Raw genomic sequence first — 20,337 nt, 5'->3', positions numbered from 1 at the left:
GGGGCGGGCTTTGAGGTTTCCTTTGCTCAAGTTGTGCTCAGTGTGGTACACAGCTCACTTCCTGTTCCCTGCAGATCAAGATGTAGAACTCTCAGCTACCTCTCCAGCACCATGTCAGCCTGCATGCCACCTACCATGATGAAAATGAACTAAGCCTTTGAAACTACAAGCCAGCTCAATTAAATGTTTTCCTTTATAAGGATTGCCATGGTCGCAGTATCTCTTCATAGCAATAGAAATTCTAGCTAAGACAGGATGGTTAGCACAGAAAAGGTTGGGAAAACCAAACTAACTCATCTAATTTGTGTGTTTGCCTGTGCATCATATGCCTGGTGGCTGAGGAGGCCAGCAGGAGATGTTGGATCTCCTGTAAATGTGGGGCTTACTGATGGCTGTGAACTGACATGGAGATGCTGGGAATTGATCCCTGGTTCTTTGCAAGAACAACCAGTGCTCTTAACCACTGAGCCTATCCCTCCAGTCCCCAAATTCATTTTTTACAGCTACGTGTAGAATAAACCCTATAGGTGCTTTTGCATGTGTGCCCACTGACAGCACATGGACAGATGGTCTTCCCAAACAAGCTTGATGCCTGCTCCTTATAGCTCAAAAGGAAAACTTCTCACAGAAAAATGAAGCTGAGAACTTCAAGGGAAGCTCACCTTCCGTAGTCTCGCCAGGAGCCCCGCCACATGCTCGTGCTGTTCCGCCTTGGCGAGGTCCTCAGCCGTCTTGCCATCCTGTAGGAGACAGATGATCAGTGCCCTTTCCCTGCAAAGCAGAGCCGCGTGGGACCCAAACACACCAGCTCGAGGAAGAAACAGGCGCAGCAGTGTTAGAAGGAAGTCAGGTAAAAAACCGCATCCTGGCTTGTTTCCCTGTCCGGAGAATCCTTATTTTATCTGGTGGCCCAGGAAAGAAAGATGTCAGAGCAAGGAACACAGAAATGTCCTGCGGGGATGGCAGAAAGATGCTCAACTCACAGACTCAGCAACGCTCATCCTCTGACTGATGTTTCCCAGCCCTGAGCCCCCATCTCTAACACAGCAGTCACGCGTGTCTGCTTCAGTGTCAGCTCATGCCTCTCAGTTCTAACACATACAGGCCTGGCTTTCAGGCTGTGCCACACGGCTGGAAATCACTGTGCCTTCCAAACACAGACTAGCACAGTTTGGTTTAAGGTTGCTAACGAACACATAGCAGGGACCCAAGAGTCCACAGCACTTTGACTTTTACTGTAATTAGACTTCTCCCGGAGCCATGGTTTCATATGAAGGGATATATTCTTATTTATAGACCGTGGACATGACCATCTCCAGGGAACCTTCTGGTCCAGATCTGATCCAGTTCACAGTGAGGCACAAGAGTGACCTCACGGTCCCTCAGAGGGACAGGAACTGCGGCTGTACCCCTCCACACCAAGGGAGAAGAACACAACCGCTGAGCTGAAGTTTTATTCAGCCCTAAAAACCAATTTTCAAGTAAATGAAGACACCTATTCAGCAAAAGAAAAGTCTATGGCTTCATTACCAGCATTTGGAGGCAAGCCATCCTGTGGCGGCTTGGAATGCTGAAAGTCTGTCTACCTGCCAAACTCCCAGCTCTTCAGCTCAAGTTACTCTGGAGATACTCATGGGGTCTCTCAAGACCAGCAATTCTTAATCTCGGTTCTACTGGATTATGTAATTCTCTGCTGTGGAAAGTCATTATCTCCTTTATACAGTGGCTAATAACACACTGCCATCTGCCAAGGTGCCGGGAACATTCCATAACATCTAGCTGGAAAATCGCATGTCTCCAGAGAATTCCAAGTATCTCTTGGGAACAAAATTGCCAGGCTGAGAATGAATGCTCCCCCGGGCTGAAGGTGTAGCTCAGGTGGTGCTCCACAGAGGGGTGCTGCAAAGTCAGGGTCACCCTCTTATTACTCTGTCCCTAAAGGCCCGAGATGAATCCAACAGGCAGGTCAGGCCTTCTCCTTGGTTATGGGTTGAATTGGGCTCCTTATTGGACACTTCACCCCCAACCATCTCATCAAACTGATTCTTTGCATGGAATGCCTTTGGAGGGAAAGAAACAGGATGTGGCTGCCTCAGACTTTCCAACGTAACATTCAAGGCTGAGCTCTGAGGATATGCAGGTACAGAGACATGGATGAGGGCCTGGTGAAGCTGCAGGCCTGGGACCCAGAGAGAAAACAAGGAAGGCTGGACAACAGGTGTCCAGGAAGGAACAGGGGAAAGAGCCAGAGGCAGGCATAGGCGGAGACGAGGCAGGTATAGGGAGGCAAAAGTGGGTCAGGACTAAGAAACAGGATTAACAGGAGCCGCTGGTACTTGTTGGGCAGTAAGAGGAAGAGACCAAGTTAGAGGGAGCTACATCAGAGAGGGCATGGAGGCAAGTCACTGTTCCTGGGTGGCTCTCAGTTATTCCATGGCCCGGGTGGACCTACAAAGGTCCTATAGATGACTTACACACCTTGATCATTTTGATCACATACTATTTCATTTTATTTTTGAGACAGCACCTCACTGTGTAGCTCTGGCTGGCCTAGAACTCTCTATGTAGACCAGGCTGGCCTTGAACTCAAAGATTTGCTTTTCTCTGTCTCCCAAGTCCTGGTATTAAAGGTGTACACCACAGCACCCAGCCGATTCTTTTGTAATCTTCGTCTTCATTTATACTAAAAGAGACAAGTTCCTAGAGGGACGGGCCTCTGCTGAGTCAGTGATCGAGGAAGACAAGTCAGTGGAGAGTTGGGGAGGGGAAAGGCAGGAGGAAGGGCAGGTGCCCTCAGAAACAGGTCCCACACGTCCCAGCAGAGATCAAACTAGGAGAATGACACTAGCAGGCGCTGTGGAGTCAAGTATTGCTTGGACACTCTTAGAAGGAACCAGAAAAAGTTACTGATACGGCTGTCCCACAGGACAGCAGCCCCAGCCACGGGTCAGAAATGTGGTCCAGAAAAAAATGGATGTCAGTGCAGAACACGCAAGGCACTAAAAACTTGGTACCAATGAGAGAATATGAAAGACATTTAATAATCTTAAAATACTCCTGTTGAGGTAATATTCTGGTGCTCTACTGAAATTTGCTTCATCTGTTTCTTCTTTAATAGAGCTGCTAGAGAACCTGAAGGGATAGTCAAAGTCTGGGCTTCGTCTTTGGTGAGGTCCTCAGCACATGAGTACCCCACTCCTCACACAAAGGCATTGCTCTAAGAGCAAGAAGCCTGCCTCCACCTGGCTAGAGCACCAGATGCCATGAGAGGCTCTCAGTGCTGCATGATCCCTGGAATCCTTACAGAAGCCAGTGACCAGCAAGCTCAAGACTCTGTATTTGGTACCTTTCTGGAGCCTCTGATAACTTCAAAGTCGCTCAGTGGCTGTCCTCCATGTCCAGCTCCTGCAGAGGGGTCAGCTCCACCAATTTCCCAAGACCCGACCACACTTGCCTCTCCCAGGGACTCCAGATGGGCTGTTGAGACTCTCTGATCAGCATCCCTCTCTCATATTCTAGAAGTTTCCCTGTGTCTGGTATGTCTGAGTAAATGGTGAGACTAAGCGAGACACTATAAGGTGTGGACAAAAAACCCCCGAAGAGCCCCTCTAGAAGCTGGAAGAGACAGGGACCAGAGGAGAAGGTGGCCCAGCAGGACGGTGGTGGGGAACAAAGGAGACAGACAGACAGACACCATGGAAAAGCATGAACGGAGAGAATCATGGGCTCACAGAGGAACACAAATGGACCGGAGGCCACACACATTTCTGGCTCCAACATTTCAAATCACCCTTGTTTCTGTTTTCCCTATGAGGCATCATCCTAGTTGAAGAAATATTTTTCCTTTTAAGCATGTATGCGATGCTTCATGGCAGGATAACTAACCCGTGGGCAAAGACTGGGCTGACAGAGGGATGAGGGCAGCTCAGGCCTAGCAGGTCCTTGTACGGCAGGGGTAAAGAAATACCCTGAGAAGCGTGCCCATTCCACACAGGGCACTGTTAACGTCTGTGCCTACGGAGAGCCCAGCTCTGCACAGAACAGAACTGTTACGTCCTGAGAGTGGATGGCACCGCAAAGACCTCCACATACACCAGCACACATACACCAGCACACATACACCAGCACACATACACCAGCACACATACACCAGCACACAGACCAGCACACAGACCAGCACACAGACCAGTACACAGACCAGCACACATACACCAGCACACAGACCAGCACACATACACCAGCACACATACACCAGCACACAGACCAGCACACAGACTCTCTGCAGATCGCGCCAGATGTCTGCGGCTCTCCAGCACGCATAGCCAAAGACAACAGGTGAATGAATGAGAGCAGCTCTGCCACAGGGAAACAAGCAGCAGGTGGGATGTGGCTAGCTGTGAAGATCTCCGGGAACCAGAGCCTCAGGTAGGCTGCCACATCAAATGCCACGTGATCGCCTTCACAACTGTCAGCAAAGCTAAGGTCTGTAAAGGTCAAGACCTCCCCACTCAAGCAGTCAACCCACTGTTGGGCAAGCAACAACTCGAACAATGGTTCATGGCCACCTCATCTTGTTGGCCAAACTCTTATCTCTGGTATTTTGTGGAATGCGAAGACGTTGGGGTGCTAAGCCCGAAAGGAGGAGCGAGAGGAAAGGACTGCGTCTGACTTAAAAGTAATGTTCTGGCCCAGAGCAAAGGCAGACATGAAACTGTAGACACCTGTCCTTTGCCTTTCAGCACTCACGACCCCCAGGGTCACACAGGGCACTGGGCCTCCGGTGCCCTGGGGCCAGCGGGAAGCACTTACGAAAGAGCAATCCACACGCAGAATATAGAGTTAAGCAGCACGGTTGTGTAACAGGGTAAACAAAAGGCCAGCGCGAACCAGCGGGCCGCCGGCAGAGCGGGGCTGGCGAGATGAGAAATGGATGAAACATTAACTAGATATTAAACTGGGTCTGTGTGGGCAAATGTTTATGTAACTGCAGCCGAGAGTTAACGCTTAATAGCAACCTGTCTGCTTTAGAATGCAGTTGCCAGGCAATACCTTTCTCCCCGTGCCCTTGAGGCATGAGAAGTTTCCATGGCTCTCCACAGCCAAACACCCGCACCTGCCTGGTACTCACCGAGGTCAGAGCCTCCACGTTGGCGCCCATCAGACAGAGGTAGCGGACCACGTCCAGGATCCCGTTGTTGGCTGCAAGGTGGAGAGGAGTACGTCCATACTGGGAAGAGGAAAAAGAAAATACCAGAGGTGTTCTCTTGGCTGTTGCCTGCAAAAGCCCAGAGTACACAGCCACTGTCGCTGGGGGAGAGACAGCATTACGTAAGGGGCCTGGGCCCACCAGAACTAAAGAAGAGGTTCTGGCTGCCACTCAGGCAAGCCTGCCAGGCAGAACATTTTCAGGTACTCTGAAGTTGAAAGACTAGCTTCAAATACACCTTCAAAGGACAAATGAGGAGGCTAGCCACAGGGTAACCGAGTTCTCTGCTGTGCTGGCAGAGAGCAAGGCAAGAGGCAAGAGCGTGAGTGCCCAGACATCCATGTGTGCCTGCATCATACAGTTCAGATCCAGAGAGCAGGGGAGGCAAAAGGAGAAGGGCTGTGGAGGGGACTCTAAGGAGGTGACGCTTTGAGGCCATGCCTATCACGGCTTTTATGCCTGTGGTTCTCAAACTGCATGCCATGCACCTTGAGGCGCTGCAGTGAAGCCCCAGGGATAACAGCGACTATCTTAATGTTTGAAGGAAATGAAGTGAATATCTCCTCCAAAGAACTCAGAGTCGGTGTGTTAGGCACTCCTCTCAGTGATATTTTTCTTTTCAGGTCTGCTCTTAGGAGTTGGCAGCCTCTACACTAAGAAACAAAGGTCTTGAAAACAGGGGTTGGAGAGGTAGCTCCACAGTTAAGTGAACTATCTCTTCTTCCGGAGGATCTAGCACCCACATGGTAGCTCACAATCATCCTTAACTCCAGTGTCAGGGGATTCAACACCCTCTCTGACCCCAGTGGGCACTGGGCACTCATGTGGTGCACAATAATACATGCAGACAAAATACCCAAATACATAAAGTAATATATTTTTAATGTTTACATCTCAAAAATAATCTTGTGAAATGGGGGAGAGGGAGGCACCCAATCCGACTCGATCCACAGGGGGGCACCAGTGCAAGACTCAGCAACCATTGCACCCTGGTGACTGTGAGCATGTACGGGAGTAAGAGAGGGGATTCCTCTCCACAGTGTTTGGTCTTTCTCAGAGGCTGCTAAGTTTGGGGGCTAAGAGACTCCACAAACACACCAGTGAAATTACGAAATCGTTTGCTCTGCAGGAGTCATGAATAAAAACCAGCGAGACACTACAGTTGGATCTTGGGAATATTTGCTTGCACAGTGTTTATTTTTACATGGGTCAATATATTGTCATTTCAAGTGTTTGATATAGGAGGAGGGTGGCAGAAACTCAAACCCTCAGTGCCACTCGGCCTCTTCCCCACAGCCCCCTGCTCTGCACTCTCCATTAACAAACACACCGGAGTATTCCCCTCCCAGCTTGTATCTAGGAGTCTTCCGTAGGAAACAAACAACTGAACTGACGAACACATGATCACATTATTCGACCCATTACTGGCTTATCCTCCTGACACGGGGGTTTCTGCATCTGTAACTCAGTCTGTGGTGTGCTTTGGAAAGCCTGAATGCTACTCAAGCCACGGTGAGCCCGTAGCCAGCCGCAGGGAACGGAGCTGGAGGGAGTGTTCCACTGCATTCCCTCTACCAACAGGGCTGTGACGCGGGTTTTGTTTTGCCATCCTCTTCACAGGTGTTAGAAAACAACTCCTAACGTTCAAACCTGCAGGAGTTAGCGTGAGAAGGAAAAGAGGTAGCTCTGAAGAGCTGGGTGGAATGGTTGGAAGATGAAATGTAAGGAAGAGAATTCCGACACACAGTTTATACAGGGGAGGAGAGACTAGGAGGAAAGACAACAAGGAAACGGACCCTTTCTAAGAACCTCAAAAAGAAAGTTTAGGACAGGGTCTCGTGTAGCCTGGGCTGGCCTTGAACTTCTAACCCTTCAGCCACCACTTCCCTCTGGTGTGTAGCACTGGACATGACAGAATTCAAATTCCTTAGTGTGACACTCTAGGCTTTTTATGTCTGGACCCCAGGGCTCTTCCCGGGTCTGTTTTCTCCCTTTTCCCATCACCTCTGCCCTCAGGAACTGCACACCTGCACGGTACAGGAGCTGCACACCTGCACTGTGTGCACCACAGCCCTCAGGAGCTGAACACCTGTGCTGTGTGCACCACAGCCCTCAGGAGCTGAACACCTGCACTGTGTGCACCACAGCCCTCAGGAGCTGCACACCTGCACTGTGTGCACCACAGTCCTCAGAAGCTGCACACCTGCACGGTACAGGAGCTGTACACCTGTGCTGTGTGCACCACAGCCCTCAGGAGCTGCACACCTGTGCTGTGTGCACCACAGCCCTCAGGAGCTGCACACCTGTGCTGTGTGCACCACAGCCCTCAGGAGCTGCACACCTGTGCTGTGTGCACCACAGCCCTCAGGAGCTGCACACCTGCACTGTGTGCACCACAGCCCTCAGGAGCTGCACACCTGCACGGTACAGGAGTTGTACACCTGTGCTGTGTGCACCACAGCCTTCAGGAGCTGAACACCTGTGCTGTGTGCACCACAGCCCTCAGGAGCTGCACACCTGTGCTGTGTGCACCACAGCCCTCAGGAGCTGCACACCTGCACTGTGTGCACCACAGCCCTCGGGAGCTGCACACCTGCACGGTACAGGAGCTGAACACCTGTGCTGTGTGCACCACAGCCTTCAGGAGCTACACACCTGCACGGTACAGGAGCTGAACACCTGTGCTGTGTGCACCACAGCCTTCAGGAGCTACACACCTGCACGGTACAGGAGCTGAACACCTGCACTGTGTGCACCACAGCCCTCAGGAGCTACACACCTGCACGGTACAGGAGCTGAACACCTGTGCTGTGTGCACCACAGCCTTCAGGAGCTACACACCTGCACGGTACAGGAGCTGAACACCTGCACTGTGTGCACCACAGCCCTCAGGAGCTACACAACTGCACGGTACAGGAGCTGAACACCTGTGCTGTGTGCACCACAGCCTTCAGGAGCTGCACACCTGCACGGTACAGGAGCTGAACACCTGCACTGTGTGCACCACAGCCCTCAGGAGCTGCACATGAAAGCATGTGAAGTCTAAAGCTGCCTCTCCTGACCTCTTCATCCAGCTGGATCTGTCACTTCCGAGAAGGAAACTTTCAGATTCCTTCCTCTTTCCGAAGCACCTTGTGCCTGCCCCATGCCTGCCCCAGTAGTGATGACAGGCGAGTTTACCACTTTGTATTGTGTGCCTGGTTTTCTAAAGGTAGCCTGAAGGCAGAACCACCCAGTGCTGAATCCTTCCCTTCTCAAGGGCCTGGGCTGTGCAAGAATAGGCTGTGCACTATCACACCTGATGTCTGTTGCTCACCCTAGGTGTGGGTGGTGTCTGTCTGCCTTGGGTCGGGGGGTCTCCTGTGAGGTTTCTACCTTAGTGACACTGGTGTCAGCCCTTACTTTCTCTCATATCTGTTCGCTAACACTAAAAAGCAACCACCCTCGTCTTCAAATTAAGCAGGAAGAAATGTCACCACGGAGTGACAAATCCCTGCCCTCTTGGTGTGAGAACAGCAGGATTTGAATGGTCAAGTTTATCTCTGGAGTGCTCTAATCTAGCAACACAGCACTATGGGGAAGGAGTGGCAGCCTGCCTGAGGAGCAGGGATACCATTGTGCTACATCCACTCTGATAAATGGCTGCCCACGTGGGCCTGAGTAAAGACAGACTGGACAGACTGGTGAGGGGTGGGGGAGAGCTGTGGCTGGGACTTACTTTCCCCTGCACACGACTTAAATATCTCTGCTTCATCACGAGAGGAAAGGCAGAAAGATACGGGGAGAGGGTCAGGGATGGAAGGAAGCTAGGAAGAGGGCAGAGGGACAGAACAGGGAAAGAGAGCAGGAGAGAAGACAGGAGAGGGACAGACAGGATCTAAATATCATTTGCAATCTAAAGGCTCCTAGGATAGAGGCCAGACTCACAACATAACGATGTGGGAGGTCACAGAACTGAAAAGGTGAGGCCTGGGAGCATGGAGCATGGAGCATGGGGGTGGGTCACTAGAGCATTATCTCCCAAGATGGGTAGGTTGCTTCTAAAAAGCAAAGTCAGCTTCCTCCTGTGTCTGTCCCCAGTGTGACGCCATTCAGCATGTGAGATTCCAGCCAGAAGGCTGCATTAGGACAACTGGCAGGTTCCTGCTCCACACAAGTCTGGACATGCTGCAGATCGCAAGCTGTCCCTCTGCAACTCGAGGTTTCGCCTTGGATGAGCACCACGCACGACCAGAATCACCCACCGAAGGCCCTCTCTGCTGGCCCAGCACGGTATGTGATCGGCACGCCCAAGTTTGTGAACCACTGTGGCAAGTTCCCACCAAATGAGCCAAGTGTCCGCTCTGTCCACTTTTGTGGTGCTGTGAACAGGCCCACAGGCCTCTTCTCAGCCCAGGCCAGGTGTTTTTAAACATGGAAACCTAGACTTGTCTTGGTGGATGTTTGTGCTGGAGACAGGCTCTTCTCACGTAGCCCAGACTTACCTCAAACTCATAATCCTGCCTGTACGTCACAGGTATTGGGAGTACAAGTGTGTGCCACCATGCCCAACGAAGCTGGACTTTCTAACGGACATGTTTAATAAGATTTTGCCTTTAGGCACAAGCTAAAACATGTTTTGTTTTGTTTTGTATTTTCAGGATAGTGGGAACGGAACTCTAGAAGTTAGGTGGTGTAGCCCAAATGCTGCGCACAGGCTGTCCACTGTGCCGCCTGCAGTGAAGGCTGAAGGAGGTCTAATGAGCACACGTCCATTGAGGCCATTTGGCCTCCCTCTTAAGCCACTTAAATGTCTATCTTGGCGCAATTAGGAAAATATAAACCAGGACAGCAAGACCCAGGATACGGTCTCCACAGGGCCCCAGAGTATGAGGATTATCAACTTCAGTTTCCACCACAGTTAATCTTGTAATCTGCAAGAGGAACAGCAAGACAATTCCCCAGCTGTTTCACGCATTCATTATTTTACCTTGAACAAAATCATAAAGCCCTATGGCACATACATACCACCTATAAACTGACCTTTCCTGCAGTTCAAATTCATTCTTCTCAACTTCATTTTTAACATGACCTTAAGAAGAGACTGTGCCCGCCCTTCATGTAGTTACACACTGAGACTACACAAAGATTTTACTGTTCTTATTTTGTACTGAAAATCTATGTGGGATCCAGTGAAATGGCTGGTGACAGCTACAGTTCAGAATCTGCACTCGGGGCTTTTTAGGGACTGATAACATGCAATTTATTTTCATTCCTTTATTACTTAATTTTTTAAAATTTTATTTATTTATTATGTATACAGTATTCTCAGTATTCTGTCTGAATGTGTGCCTGCAGGCCAAAAGAGGGCACCAGATCTCATTACAGATGGTTGTGAGCTACCATGTGGTTGCTGGGAATTGAACTCAGGACCTCTGGAAGAGCAGGCAGTGCTCTTAACCACTGAGCCATCTCTCCAGCCCCCTTTATTACTTATAAGTTGACAGTATTCCCTTGGTTTTACCAAATTTGCATAGTGCTTATGCATGCACACATACACAACTGTATTTGGAACTTTTGCCCACACACAACTTAGCAGAGACAAGGAAGACAGTGCACCCGGGGCCTTGGTCAGAACACAGCGTCCACAGTGTTTACTGAGAACGGTGTGCATCAGAAAGCAGCCTTCATTTGTACCATGAGTTCCGACTCTTCTTGAAAACACAACCACATGTTTATGTGTGCACATGCATAGGTTCATGCCCCCCTCACACACACATACACAAACACACACATCCATTCATGTTACAAACACAAAAGTGGGAGGCCAGGCTAGGCGAGAAGTGTATGTTAAGGTCCCAATTTTCTGTTACTCTGGGAAACTACTCAACAGTCACAGGGCTCACAACGGCACTGTCCCCTAGCAACAGTCATCCTCAGCTACAAAAAAATATTAAAAGCATGGCAAGAACCCAGCAGCCCGTGGGAATCTGGGGATCCCACCCTCCACAAGTACCTTGTTTGAGATGTCCAGATTGCAGCTGGCTTCGCAGAGGGCCATCACGATAGGTGCACTTCCATCCTTGCAGGCCACATGCAAGGGCGTGTTGCCATGCCTGTCTTGGAAATCCACGAAGCACCCATGGCCGAGGAGGGTCTTGATGACCTCCATCTGACAGCGTCTCACCGCAAGATGAAGGGCAATGTGTCCATCCTGGAACCAAGTCCAAGCCCGTGAGTGCTCTCGTTTCCACCCTCGGCCCTGTCTCTCCCCTGTGCCAGGCTTAGCTGGAAACAGGGTGGCTACTCGAGAACTTCAGAGTCATTGCCTGGAACCCAGAAGGGCGGGGCTCCCCAGAAGGGCGGGGCTCCCCAGAAGGGCGGGGCTCCCCAGAAGGGCGGGGCTTCATCCCTTTCACTCCACATAACTGAAGCCTGAGCTGAACTCCTGCCGATTCGTTTAGGCTCAGGGAGAAGATCAGATAGCAAAACTCTACATCTGTCTCAGCATTGGTCGGCTGTAACTGGTAGTGTGCCAATCGCCCTTGTGAACAGAAGTGAAAAACACTGCTAGTGGTGTGCGCCTTTAATCCCAGCACTCAGGAGGCAGAGGCAGGAGGATCGCTGTGAGTTCGAGGCCAGCCTGGTCTACAAGAGCTAGTTTCAAGACAGGGTCCAAAAGCTACAGGGAAACCCTGTCTCGAAATGCCTCCCCCACAAAACAAAGGAAAAGAAAAACACCGCTAAATTCCTAAGCAGAGAAACTCCTACTATAGTTTGCATCAGGACAGAGAGAGAGAGAGAGAGAGAGAGAGAGAGAGAGAGAGAGAGAGAGAGAGAAGAAATAATTTCCCCCAGGGCTGTTGAATGCTCAGAAAGCAGATGCAAGAACCTGGCCTGGGAATTAATAGGATCCCTGGGGAACAGTACAGGATCCTCAGAGAATAGACGGGCTGTGTTGAGAAATAGAGCTTGGGGCCCCATCTCTGCTGTGTCTGCATGAGTTTCTCCACTCGGCACTCTTGGCATTGGGACTTTTGATTGTCTAGAAGAAGCACTAGCTCCATCTAACAGATTCCAGTAGCAAATACCCAGCACAACCTCGACAAAGAAAAAATGTGTCCAGATATTTCTAGAAAGTCCCCTGGGGACACAGCTGCCTCCAGTTGAGACTGTACCAAGGTACTGCCCCAAAAGGACAGTTGCTATATGAGCTACAAGACCCCCCAGTCTAACTGCACAGTACTGTTACTGTATCTGTTTAAGTTCAAGTTCAAATAGATTGTGTTTTTCACAATCTATTCAAATAGAATTTGCTTAGGTAAGAAGGGAACAGCTGGTGTAGAAGTGAAATTGTAAAACAAATAATAGTGGTTTGTTGCCTTTTTACAAAAGAGTAAGTGGCAAGATAAACACCCATTTCAACATGTGTCTAAAATTTGACAATGCGGTACCATTGTCTCTGTTCCAAAGTTAAAAAGATTAAAACAGTGGTCAGACTGGCTTGCTCAAATCATAAGTTTAGTTACATACCACAAAGAAGATTCTAGAAAATTCCAGAAACTTTTGTAATCAAAGGAAGGAAATCACAGTATACTGAGTTCATGTAGGCAAGTGTCTTGGTCCCTCCACCCCATCAGATCACTTCACAGTGAGTGCCAAGCAGTTCCCCCCAATAAGTACCTTATCAGAGGCATTCAGGTCAGCTCCATGTCCAACCAGACACTCCACGATGTCATGATAGCCCCTGGCGGAAGCTGTCAGCAGCGGGGTTTCTCCCTCCCGGTTCTTGATATTCACATTGCAGCCAACTTCACAGAGGGCCTTGGCCACGGAGTAATAGCCATGCCAGGCAGCACAGTGCAGGGGGGTTTCTTCTTCCTGCTCAAGGACACGGGTGCAGAGAAAGAAAATGCAGATGGCAGTAACATCAAGGCCATGGAGGACAGAGACTGCAGTCAATGGGGCAAAAAATTAATCTGAAATAACGACACCGGAGGGAGCCGCTGGTGTTAAGAGGCAGACCCAGGGCTCTCCCTGGTCAGTCTGTCCCCTCGCCAGGAGTGCTAAGTGAACTTGGCTTTCTCAGCATATTAGAGGTCCATGAAGAGCAAGACCTTAGTGTGGGTGAACTCAGATTACCTTCTGGCGAAACTGATTTTCTTTATTTGTCTCTGAAACTATCACTAGCAGGAAAGCTCTCCTCTGAGCAAGAGTCCCAGCAATTTCAGGGCTTTGATTCTGCCAGGTACCTAACTCCAGGATGGTTCAGCGAAGCATTCTGTGAGGTAGCTATCATGATGACATTTCCATAACTAAGTCTAGGAAGCACTGGCCTCAAAGCTTGGGCATGTGTTGGGGAGGGGCGGGGGTGGAGGTGGAAGGTTTGCACTTCCATCAGCATTACCAAACATGTCTGTCTACAGGTTCTGTGAGACAGTAGTGCTTACAAATAAAAATCTGAAACCCAGACTTGGCAGGGTTCAATCCCTGGTCCCATCACAGACAGCTTGAGTGGGATGTGGAATTTTCTGTGTGATTTCCCTCAACTATAAAGCAAGGATACTGATTACTGATAACAGGCTGTCCTGGGGATTAGAACAGGTGAATGAAGAAGTTAGACAGGGAGCTGGTTGCAGGGTGCTGTCTGAGGACCCATGCTCCGTGATGGATGTGACCTTGAAGTCCAGAGGCCTCCATGTATCACCTGGGTCACCTGCCTGCTCAGCATCGAGGCTGGGGGCAAGAAATGGACCTACCTTGTCCTGGAAGTCAGGGTTAGAGCCGAAGCTGCAGAGAAGCTGCACCACATCCGCGTGTCCATATCGGGCGGCCACATGAAGGGCTGTCTCTCCAGACTGCAAAAGAAATGGACCCGTGATCTGAAGACCAGAACTCAAAACCACTCAAGAGATCATGCCTTCCTTTGGAGGTCTTCACAACTCCCCCTCAAGCCATTTGCTCTCCAGAGATGAAGGGCAGGACCTGGGGTCAGGCGGACCCTAGGCCGCAAGGGCTGCACACTCAGAACTGGATCATCTCGTTACTAAAAACAACTCGGTGAGACTATGTTCCCGCTACCGTGAGGGCCATGTTTTACCTCCTTCATGGACAGATGATTCCAGCTGCTCAACTCGAAACTAAGACTCCTCCCCTCCCCCCACTCTTGTACACAAGCACAGACCCATTTAAGGTCAGGCGTATCATTCTGCAATTATTTAAATGTGAAGCTTTATTTATTAACTACTTTCTCCTTCCATTGCCTCATTTGTGCTCAGAGACTCATTTCTTACATTCTCCAAGATTTCAGAGAACACCGGCATTTGCTCCCGGTGTATTTCTGTGACTAACAAACATAACTTGTGATGCTTTGCTTGTGTCAGCACCTGCCAGTGTCATGCTACCCTAACTACAGAAACACATTTTACTGTCAACCGGCAGGAAAACTGCGGTGATGGATTCCTTTGCTGCTGTCCAGATCCTAGTCACTCGCCAAAGGCCATGTGCAAAAATCTTGGTTCCTAGGCTGTGAGTGATGGAAATTAAGGAGGTGGGGGCTAATGGAAGTTAGGTTACAATAAAGGAGACATTGAGGGTGTCTCTTTGTCTCTGTCTCCCTCCTTCCTCGCTGACAGAAGGGAAACTTTGCTCCAACACACAACCCTAAATACTTTGTTTCCCCCAAAGTCTAACAATAGGTAGAAGCATCTAAGGTAGAAACTCTGATTTAAATATTGGGCCAAGCCACTATCAAAAGAACAACAACAACAACAATAACAAAAATACAACAAAGCCTTTAACTTTGAATCCCCTGCTGGAGGATGTGGCCCTCAATCTTTATCTTGGGGTTCTGGTGTACCAAGCAGGCCAACACTCAATGCAGCCCGATTCCTCTTGTTTCTCTTAAGATGCATGGCCTTACCTTGTCTTTAACATCCAAAGGGCATTTGTTCTCATTGAGAAATTTCAGAGTATCCACGTGGCCATGCCGAGAGGCCCAGTAGATGGCATTGGATCCTCCCTGCAGGGAAACCAATGCAGAGTCACATCTAGAACTCCTGGACCGCACACCCTTTAGAATTGCAGGGCTTCCCTTCTTGTGGGGTAACAAATCCCAGCGGAGCCTCTTCCCAGAGGTACAAAACCCCATTCGGCTTCAAGGCTTTGGTAATTATACCATGGCCATGTACCATATTAGTAGTAGGGGAGGCTCAGTGGGAAGCTGAAAGAGGTTCTCTGTATTACCTTTGCAACTTTTCAAGGTAAAAGCAAAACTGTTTCTTTTTTCTTTTTTGAAGCCTTTTCAATATCAACCTCTAGCTAGAATTCCTAGCAGTACCCCTGGTATCCACAGGGGACTGATTCCAATCCAATCCTCCACACAGGTACCAAAAGAAAAAGTTCATGGGTGTTCAAGATGCTTCTACAAAATGATGTAGCTTGCACAGAAGCGGCGCATCCTCTAATGCACCCTAAGTCACCTCTGACCTACTCCCAACACCTGATATAGCTGAAATACCATGGGGACAGATGTTATGCTTCATCATCTAGAGAACAGTGAGAAGAAACATATTCTGCAATTTATTCCCCCTACACACACTCTCAGTCTGCCTGTGGTCAGATCAGGGATGGAGCTCATGGGCTCTCCGGGACAAACTGGAGTTTTTATGGCAGCTGCTGACAGATCCGAGGCTGCGATCATCCACCATCATCAGTTGTCACTCAATGACGTCTGCCATTGCAACGCTGTTTACACCAGGAAGTGTGTCCATATCGGGATGCGTGATAACACATGCAGGCTAATGAATTTCTGATTAGATTAACTACACAGTAAACACGTTTCCAAGCATGGCCTGTAACACTGCTGAGTAAATGTGATCTGCAAAGCACAAGGCACGAGAAAGGAGCAGAGCCTGCAGGGGGGAAACGTGAGCACCTTTCCCAGTACATGTCAGCCTGCACAAGGCTCTCTAGGCAGCGCCATCTTATAGGAAATCACAAAAGTAGACACGCTCCCCACTTACTGCTCCTAGGAAGACAGTGGGGGACCCATGAAATGGATTTGTTTTTAATAACACAGAATTATGACCTTATCCTGGACATCGATCCTTGAGCCTCGCTTGATGAGTAACTGCAGCATCTGGATATTCCCACAGCCGGCAGCAATCAGTAACGGAGGTGTCCCATGCTGGAAGAGAAGAGGAAGCTACTCTGTTTTTCAGGTTGAGTAGGAAGGGGAAAGCCCATGGAGTCACCAATACCCTCAGCCTGCCTTGTCCACACCCTTCCCCAGATCTTGGGACAGGAAGGGAAGACACTGTAAGAAGGACCAAAAGCACCTTCTTCTTCAGATGTACACTCAAGGATGGAACTACCATTTGTAAAAGAGACAGGACTTCGAGGGTGCAGGAACAGGAGTGGAAAGGAAGGCCCTCAATGCAAAATGTCCTTATTTGCAACTCAAATCACGCTAGACAAAAAGGATTTTCCCCACAGAATGGAGGCTCCATTCACAGGGTGGAGTTGGAGAAGCAACTGGGGCCCCTCCCAACTTGGACTTCTGGGTGCGCAGTCTGTGATGCAACCCCCTGGCACCACCGAAAGAGAGACAGACCTTGTTGGGCTGGTTAACGTCATAGCTGGACAACGAGCCCAGAAGGTGCTGCAGGCCTGGGACGTTGTCGTCATTGATGGCATGGATGATGGCTTTCATCACAAAGGAGTCTTCCTCGTCCTGAGGGAGACACGAGAATGGAAAGAGTTGCACAGTGGCCAGGACCCTCGTCAGCACAGTGGGTGAGCCCTGGTTTGTTTGCCATAGGAGCACTCTAAGGAAAGAAGGGCCGGCCACTTAATCCCCAATCCGCAGTCAAAAAGGGAGCTGGGAGGTGAATGTCTGCCCTTTCGTGCCGCTAACCATTGCCACTTTCTGCTTAGCTGAGCCCGAGGGCACCCACACTGTAACTGAGAATAAACTGTCTCTAAGGCTCCGATTTGGGACAAGGATACTGACTGATGACCCTCTGCTTATATTTGAAATCTGCCAAAACAGAGTTACCAGAAAGGACTGTGGAGAGGTTCCTCTGTGACAGCCTCTCCTGCTAGATGACGAAGGAGAAAAACCACAGAACCAAGGAATCCCACAGTTTCTTTAAAGAAGACAATCTCATTTGCTAAATTTTCCAGTTACAGAATTATCTTTTTCCTTCTTTTTTTCTTTCTTCTTTCTTTCTTTCTTTCTTTTCATTTGAATGTCTTCTTTCTCTAGGTCTGAAATCTAGGAAGGTAAAATCCTCTGAATGCTCAATAAAAGTGCATGTGGGAATGTGTGCATGTATGTGTGTGTGCATATGTATGTATCTGTGTGTGTGGTGTTTGTGTGTGCCCACATACATGCATACAGCCTGTAGCCCTGCACAGTCATCAGCAGAAGACAGTCTATAGCCCCTACAGTCACCAGCAGAAGACAGTCTACAGCTCCCCATGGTCAGCAGAAGACAGCCTACAGCCCTTACAGTCGGCAGAAGACAGCCTACAGCTCCTCACAGTCGACAGAAGACAGCCTACAGCTCCTCACAGTCGACAGAAGACAGCCTACAGCCTCCACAGTCAGCAGAAGACAGCCTACAGCCCCTACAGTCAGCAGAAGACAGCCTACAACTCCTCACAGTCGACAGAAGACAGCCTACAGCTCCTCACAGTCGACAGAAGACAGCCTACAGCTCCTCACAGTCGACAGAAGACAGCCTACAGCCCCTACAGTCAGCAGAAGACAGCCTACAGCCTCCACAGTCAGAAGAAGTCTATAGCCCCTATAGTCAGCGGAAGATAGTTTGCAGCCCCCACAGTCAAAAGAAGACGTAGCAGGTGAGATCTCCTCTCCTAGGGCTCCTACCCTAGCTTTTATGAGACACAGGACTGCTAAGAGTGCTGATTCATGAGCTTCAGTCATCCCCAGTCAGACCCACACTCCTGTTTTTCTCTGGCTTCACTCACACCCTCACGTCCTTCCAAAGTGGTCTTCCTTCCCTGCCTTCATAACTTCCTTCTCCCTGACTTTCCTTCTCACATACACACACACACACACACACACACACACACACACACACACACACACACACCTTCTCATCTTACTCTACAGTTGTAGACTAAAGCTGATACATTAGTACACAGCGTAGCTCAGGAGAAAAGAAGAGCTAGTGTCTGCTGCCATGTGATCATCGCCCTAGGAGTTCCTAGCTCTATCCAGGAAGCACCCGACTATTGAGTTACAGGCCATGGTGGTTCCCACAGAACCATTGTGTCTGCTTTTCCTGGAGTCCCCTTCACGGTCAGCGAACAAAGCCGCAGTGTGTGACTGGCTGGAGAAAGTCTCACTGAACTGAGAGATGTCTGGCTGTATCTGAAGAGCTCATCAGTGATTGAGTTTCATTTCAGACCTGGGGAAAATTGTGGTGCCATTCGCAAGGACTTTGGACAGTCAAGGCAATGTCAATAAACAAAGTGAATATGGCCTTCTGGTCTACCACGAGACAGGCACTGTCCTATCCTTGGTGTTGGTGGGGGAAGGAAGTGAAGGTTCTCTGTCTTTCTGTGTCACCGTGATCTGTATTCTCCTATTGGTGGCACAGTTCCTATGCTCATTCATGAGAATTAGTGTAAGCTCGTTCTTTTTCCACTAGTTATCCTCTTTCATGTGTGTGTGTGTGTGTGTGTGTGTGTGTGTGCGCGCACACACGCACATGCACACATGCATGCATATGGATGCTTGTCTGTGTATCTGAATGTGTGTCTGTGTACACAAGTGCTTACAGGAGGAGTAGTACTGGAAACAGTAGGGATGGCAGCTAAGACAAGGCCAAGTCAACTGAATAAAAATCAAAGAGGAGAGCAGAACAGGGCACAGAGTCAGCCCACCTTGGGAGTAAGTGTGAGTCTGCTATTTCCATGACGTGGGCTTTCGGGACTGATGAACAAACAGAACAGTGTAAACAATCCAAACACGGTCATGAAAGAAGCTGTCCAAGTCAAACAGGATTGCTTACCAGAGTATCATCGCTTCTGGCCACGCTCATGTTACTTCTGGACAGAAATGACCTGGATAATCTTTGGCACAGTGATATCAAGCGAACAGATTGCTAAAAACAAAATAAACATAAGAAGTCAAGGGGCGGAGGAAAGAGAACTTACGAAGAAGGCACTGAGAGCATGTTCACTGCCAACAGGCCTCCGGGGGTGGGCACTCCATGGCAGGCTGGGCTATTTGCTTAAGGAAGTATTCTAAAGGTCATGTGCTCAGACAGCAAGACAGAGAGACTCTGTGCATTCACTGTGACCTGCGGAAGTGGTTGCCTCATAGCCCATCTCTCTCTCTCTGTGCCTTGCTTTCTAAAACCCAACAAAACCCTTGTGGGATCTTCCTGGGTTCAACACGGGATGCAGGGCCTTGCTCTGAGCTCTCTGGGCCCAAGCCAGCTAAGGGAATACATGTGACTATCAGCACGCACAGATGGGAGACAGATGCACCGGTCTGCAGTACAACCTCCTCCATATCCTCAAAGGCTGAAGGAAGCCACAGGGAAATGAAGAAACACAAGGGAAGGAGAGAAGAAGAAAGAGAAAGAAAAAGAGGAAGAAGGGGGAGAGAGACGGAGACATAACCTCTAAGCCTTGTTGGCAGTGTAGGTATAAAACTGAGGTACACCGCTAGACCAGCCAGGGAGAAGGAACAGGGGCTTGCTCCCTCCAGATTTGACCAAATCTTGGGCACTGGAAGCCACAACATCACCTTCTGATCCTGGAATTTTGATTGCTTCAAAGATGCCTGAACCAGCATCCCACCAAGGTCACAGGGAAGGCACCACTGGGAAGAAGTAGAGGCCATACTGCCCGGGCTCATACCCCATCCTGGGTTCCCCTGCAAGCCCACGAGGAGGAGGGCGGGTTTCTGTTACAAGCTTCGGGCCTTGCTGCTCAGGAAGAGCTGGTTTATTTAGAATGTGATTTGTTACAGTTGGAAAAGCGTTCACTGTAACTTTATTGTACTGATTTCAAAATCTGCCTTGCGGACAATCTGAGAAAAAGAGCGTGCAAAATTTCATTTCAAAAGATAAGCTAAATAGCCCTGAAATATGGTTTGTGCTTGTCTTTGA

At 49.4% G+C, this 20,337-nt stretch overlaps 1 protein-coding gene across 1 annotated transcript in view; it reads right to left on the bottom strand.

Moving 5' to 3' along the window:
• The window catches only part of Dapk1 (death associated protein kinase 1), a 155,321-nt gene that overhangs the window by 21,045 nt on the left and 113,939 nt on the right, over positions 1 to 20,337 (bottom strand). Inside the window, exons 11-19 of the mRNA XM_048447634.3 lie at positions 19,231 to 19,323; positions 16,800 to 16,919; positions 16,275 to 16,373; positions 15,108 to 15,206; positions 13,945 to 14,043; positions 12,869 to 13,066; positions 11,202 to 11,399; positions 5,129 to 5,227; positions 663 to 740 (exon numbers count right to left, since the gene is read on the bottom strand). Coding sequence (XP_048303591.3) covers positions 663 to 740; positions 5,129 to 5,227; positions 11,202 to 11,399; positions 12,869 to 13,066; positions 13,945 to 14,043; positions 15,108 to 15,206; positions 16,275 to 16,373; positions 16,800 to 16,919; positions 19,231 to 19,323 — 1,083 coding nt within the window. The remainder of the gene's footprint in view (positions 1 to 662; positions 741 to 5,128; positions 5,228 to 11,201; positions 11,400 to 12,868; positions 13,067 to 13,944; positions 14,044 to 15,107; positions 15,207 to 16,274; positions 16,374 to 16,799; positions 16,920 to 19,230; positions 19,324 to 20,337) is intronic.

The sequence above is a fragment of the Myodes glareolus genome, chromosome 14 (assembly GCF_982192425.1).
Source record: "Myodes glareolus chromosome 14, mMyoGla1.1, whole genome shotgun sequence".
Classification (NCBI taxonomy): domain Eukaryota; kingdom Metazoa; phylum Chordata; class Mammalia; order Rodentia; family Cricetidae; genus Myodes; species Myodes glareolus.
The sequence above is the reverse complement of the archived record's forward strand: the minus strand, read 5'-3'. Positions and strand labels throughout refer to the sequence as shown.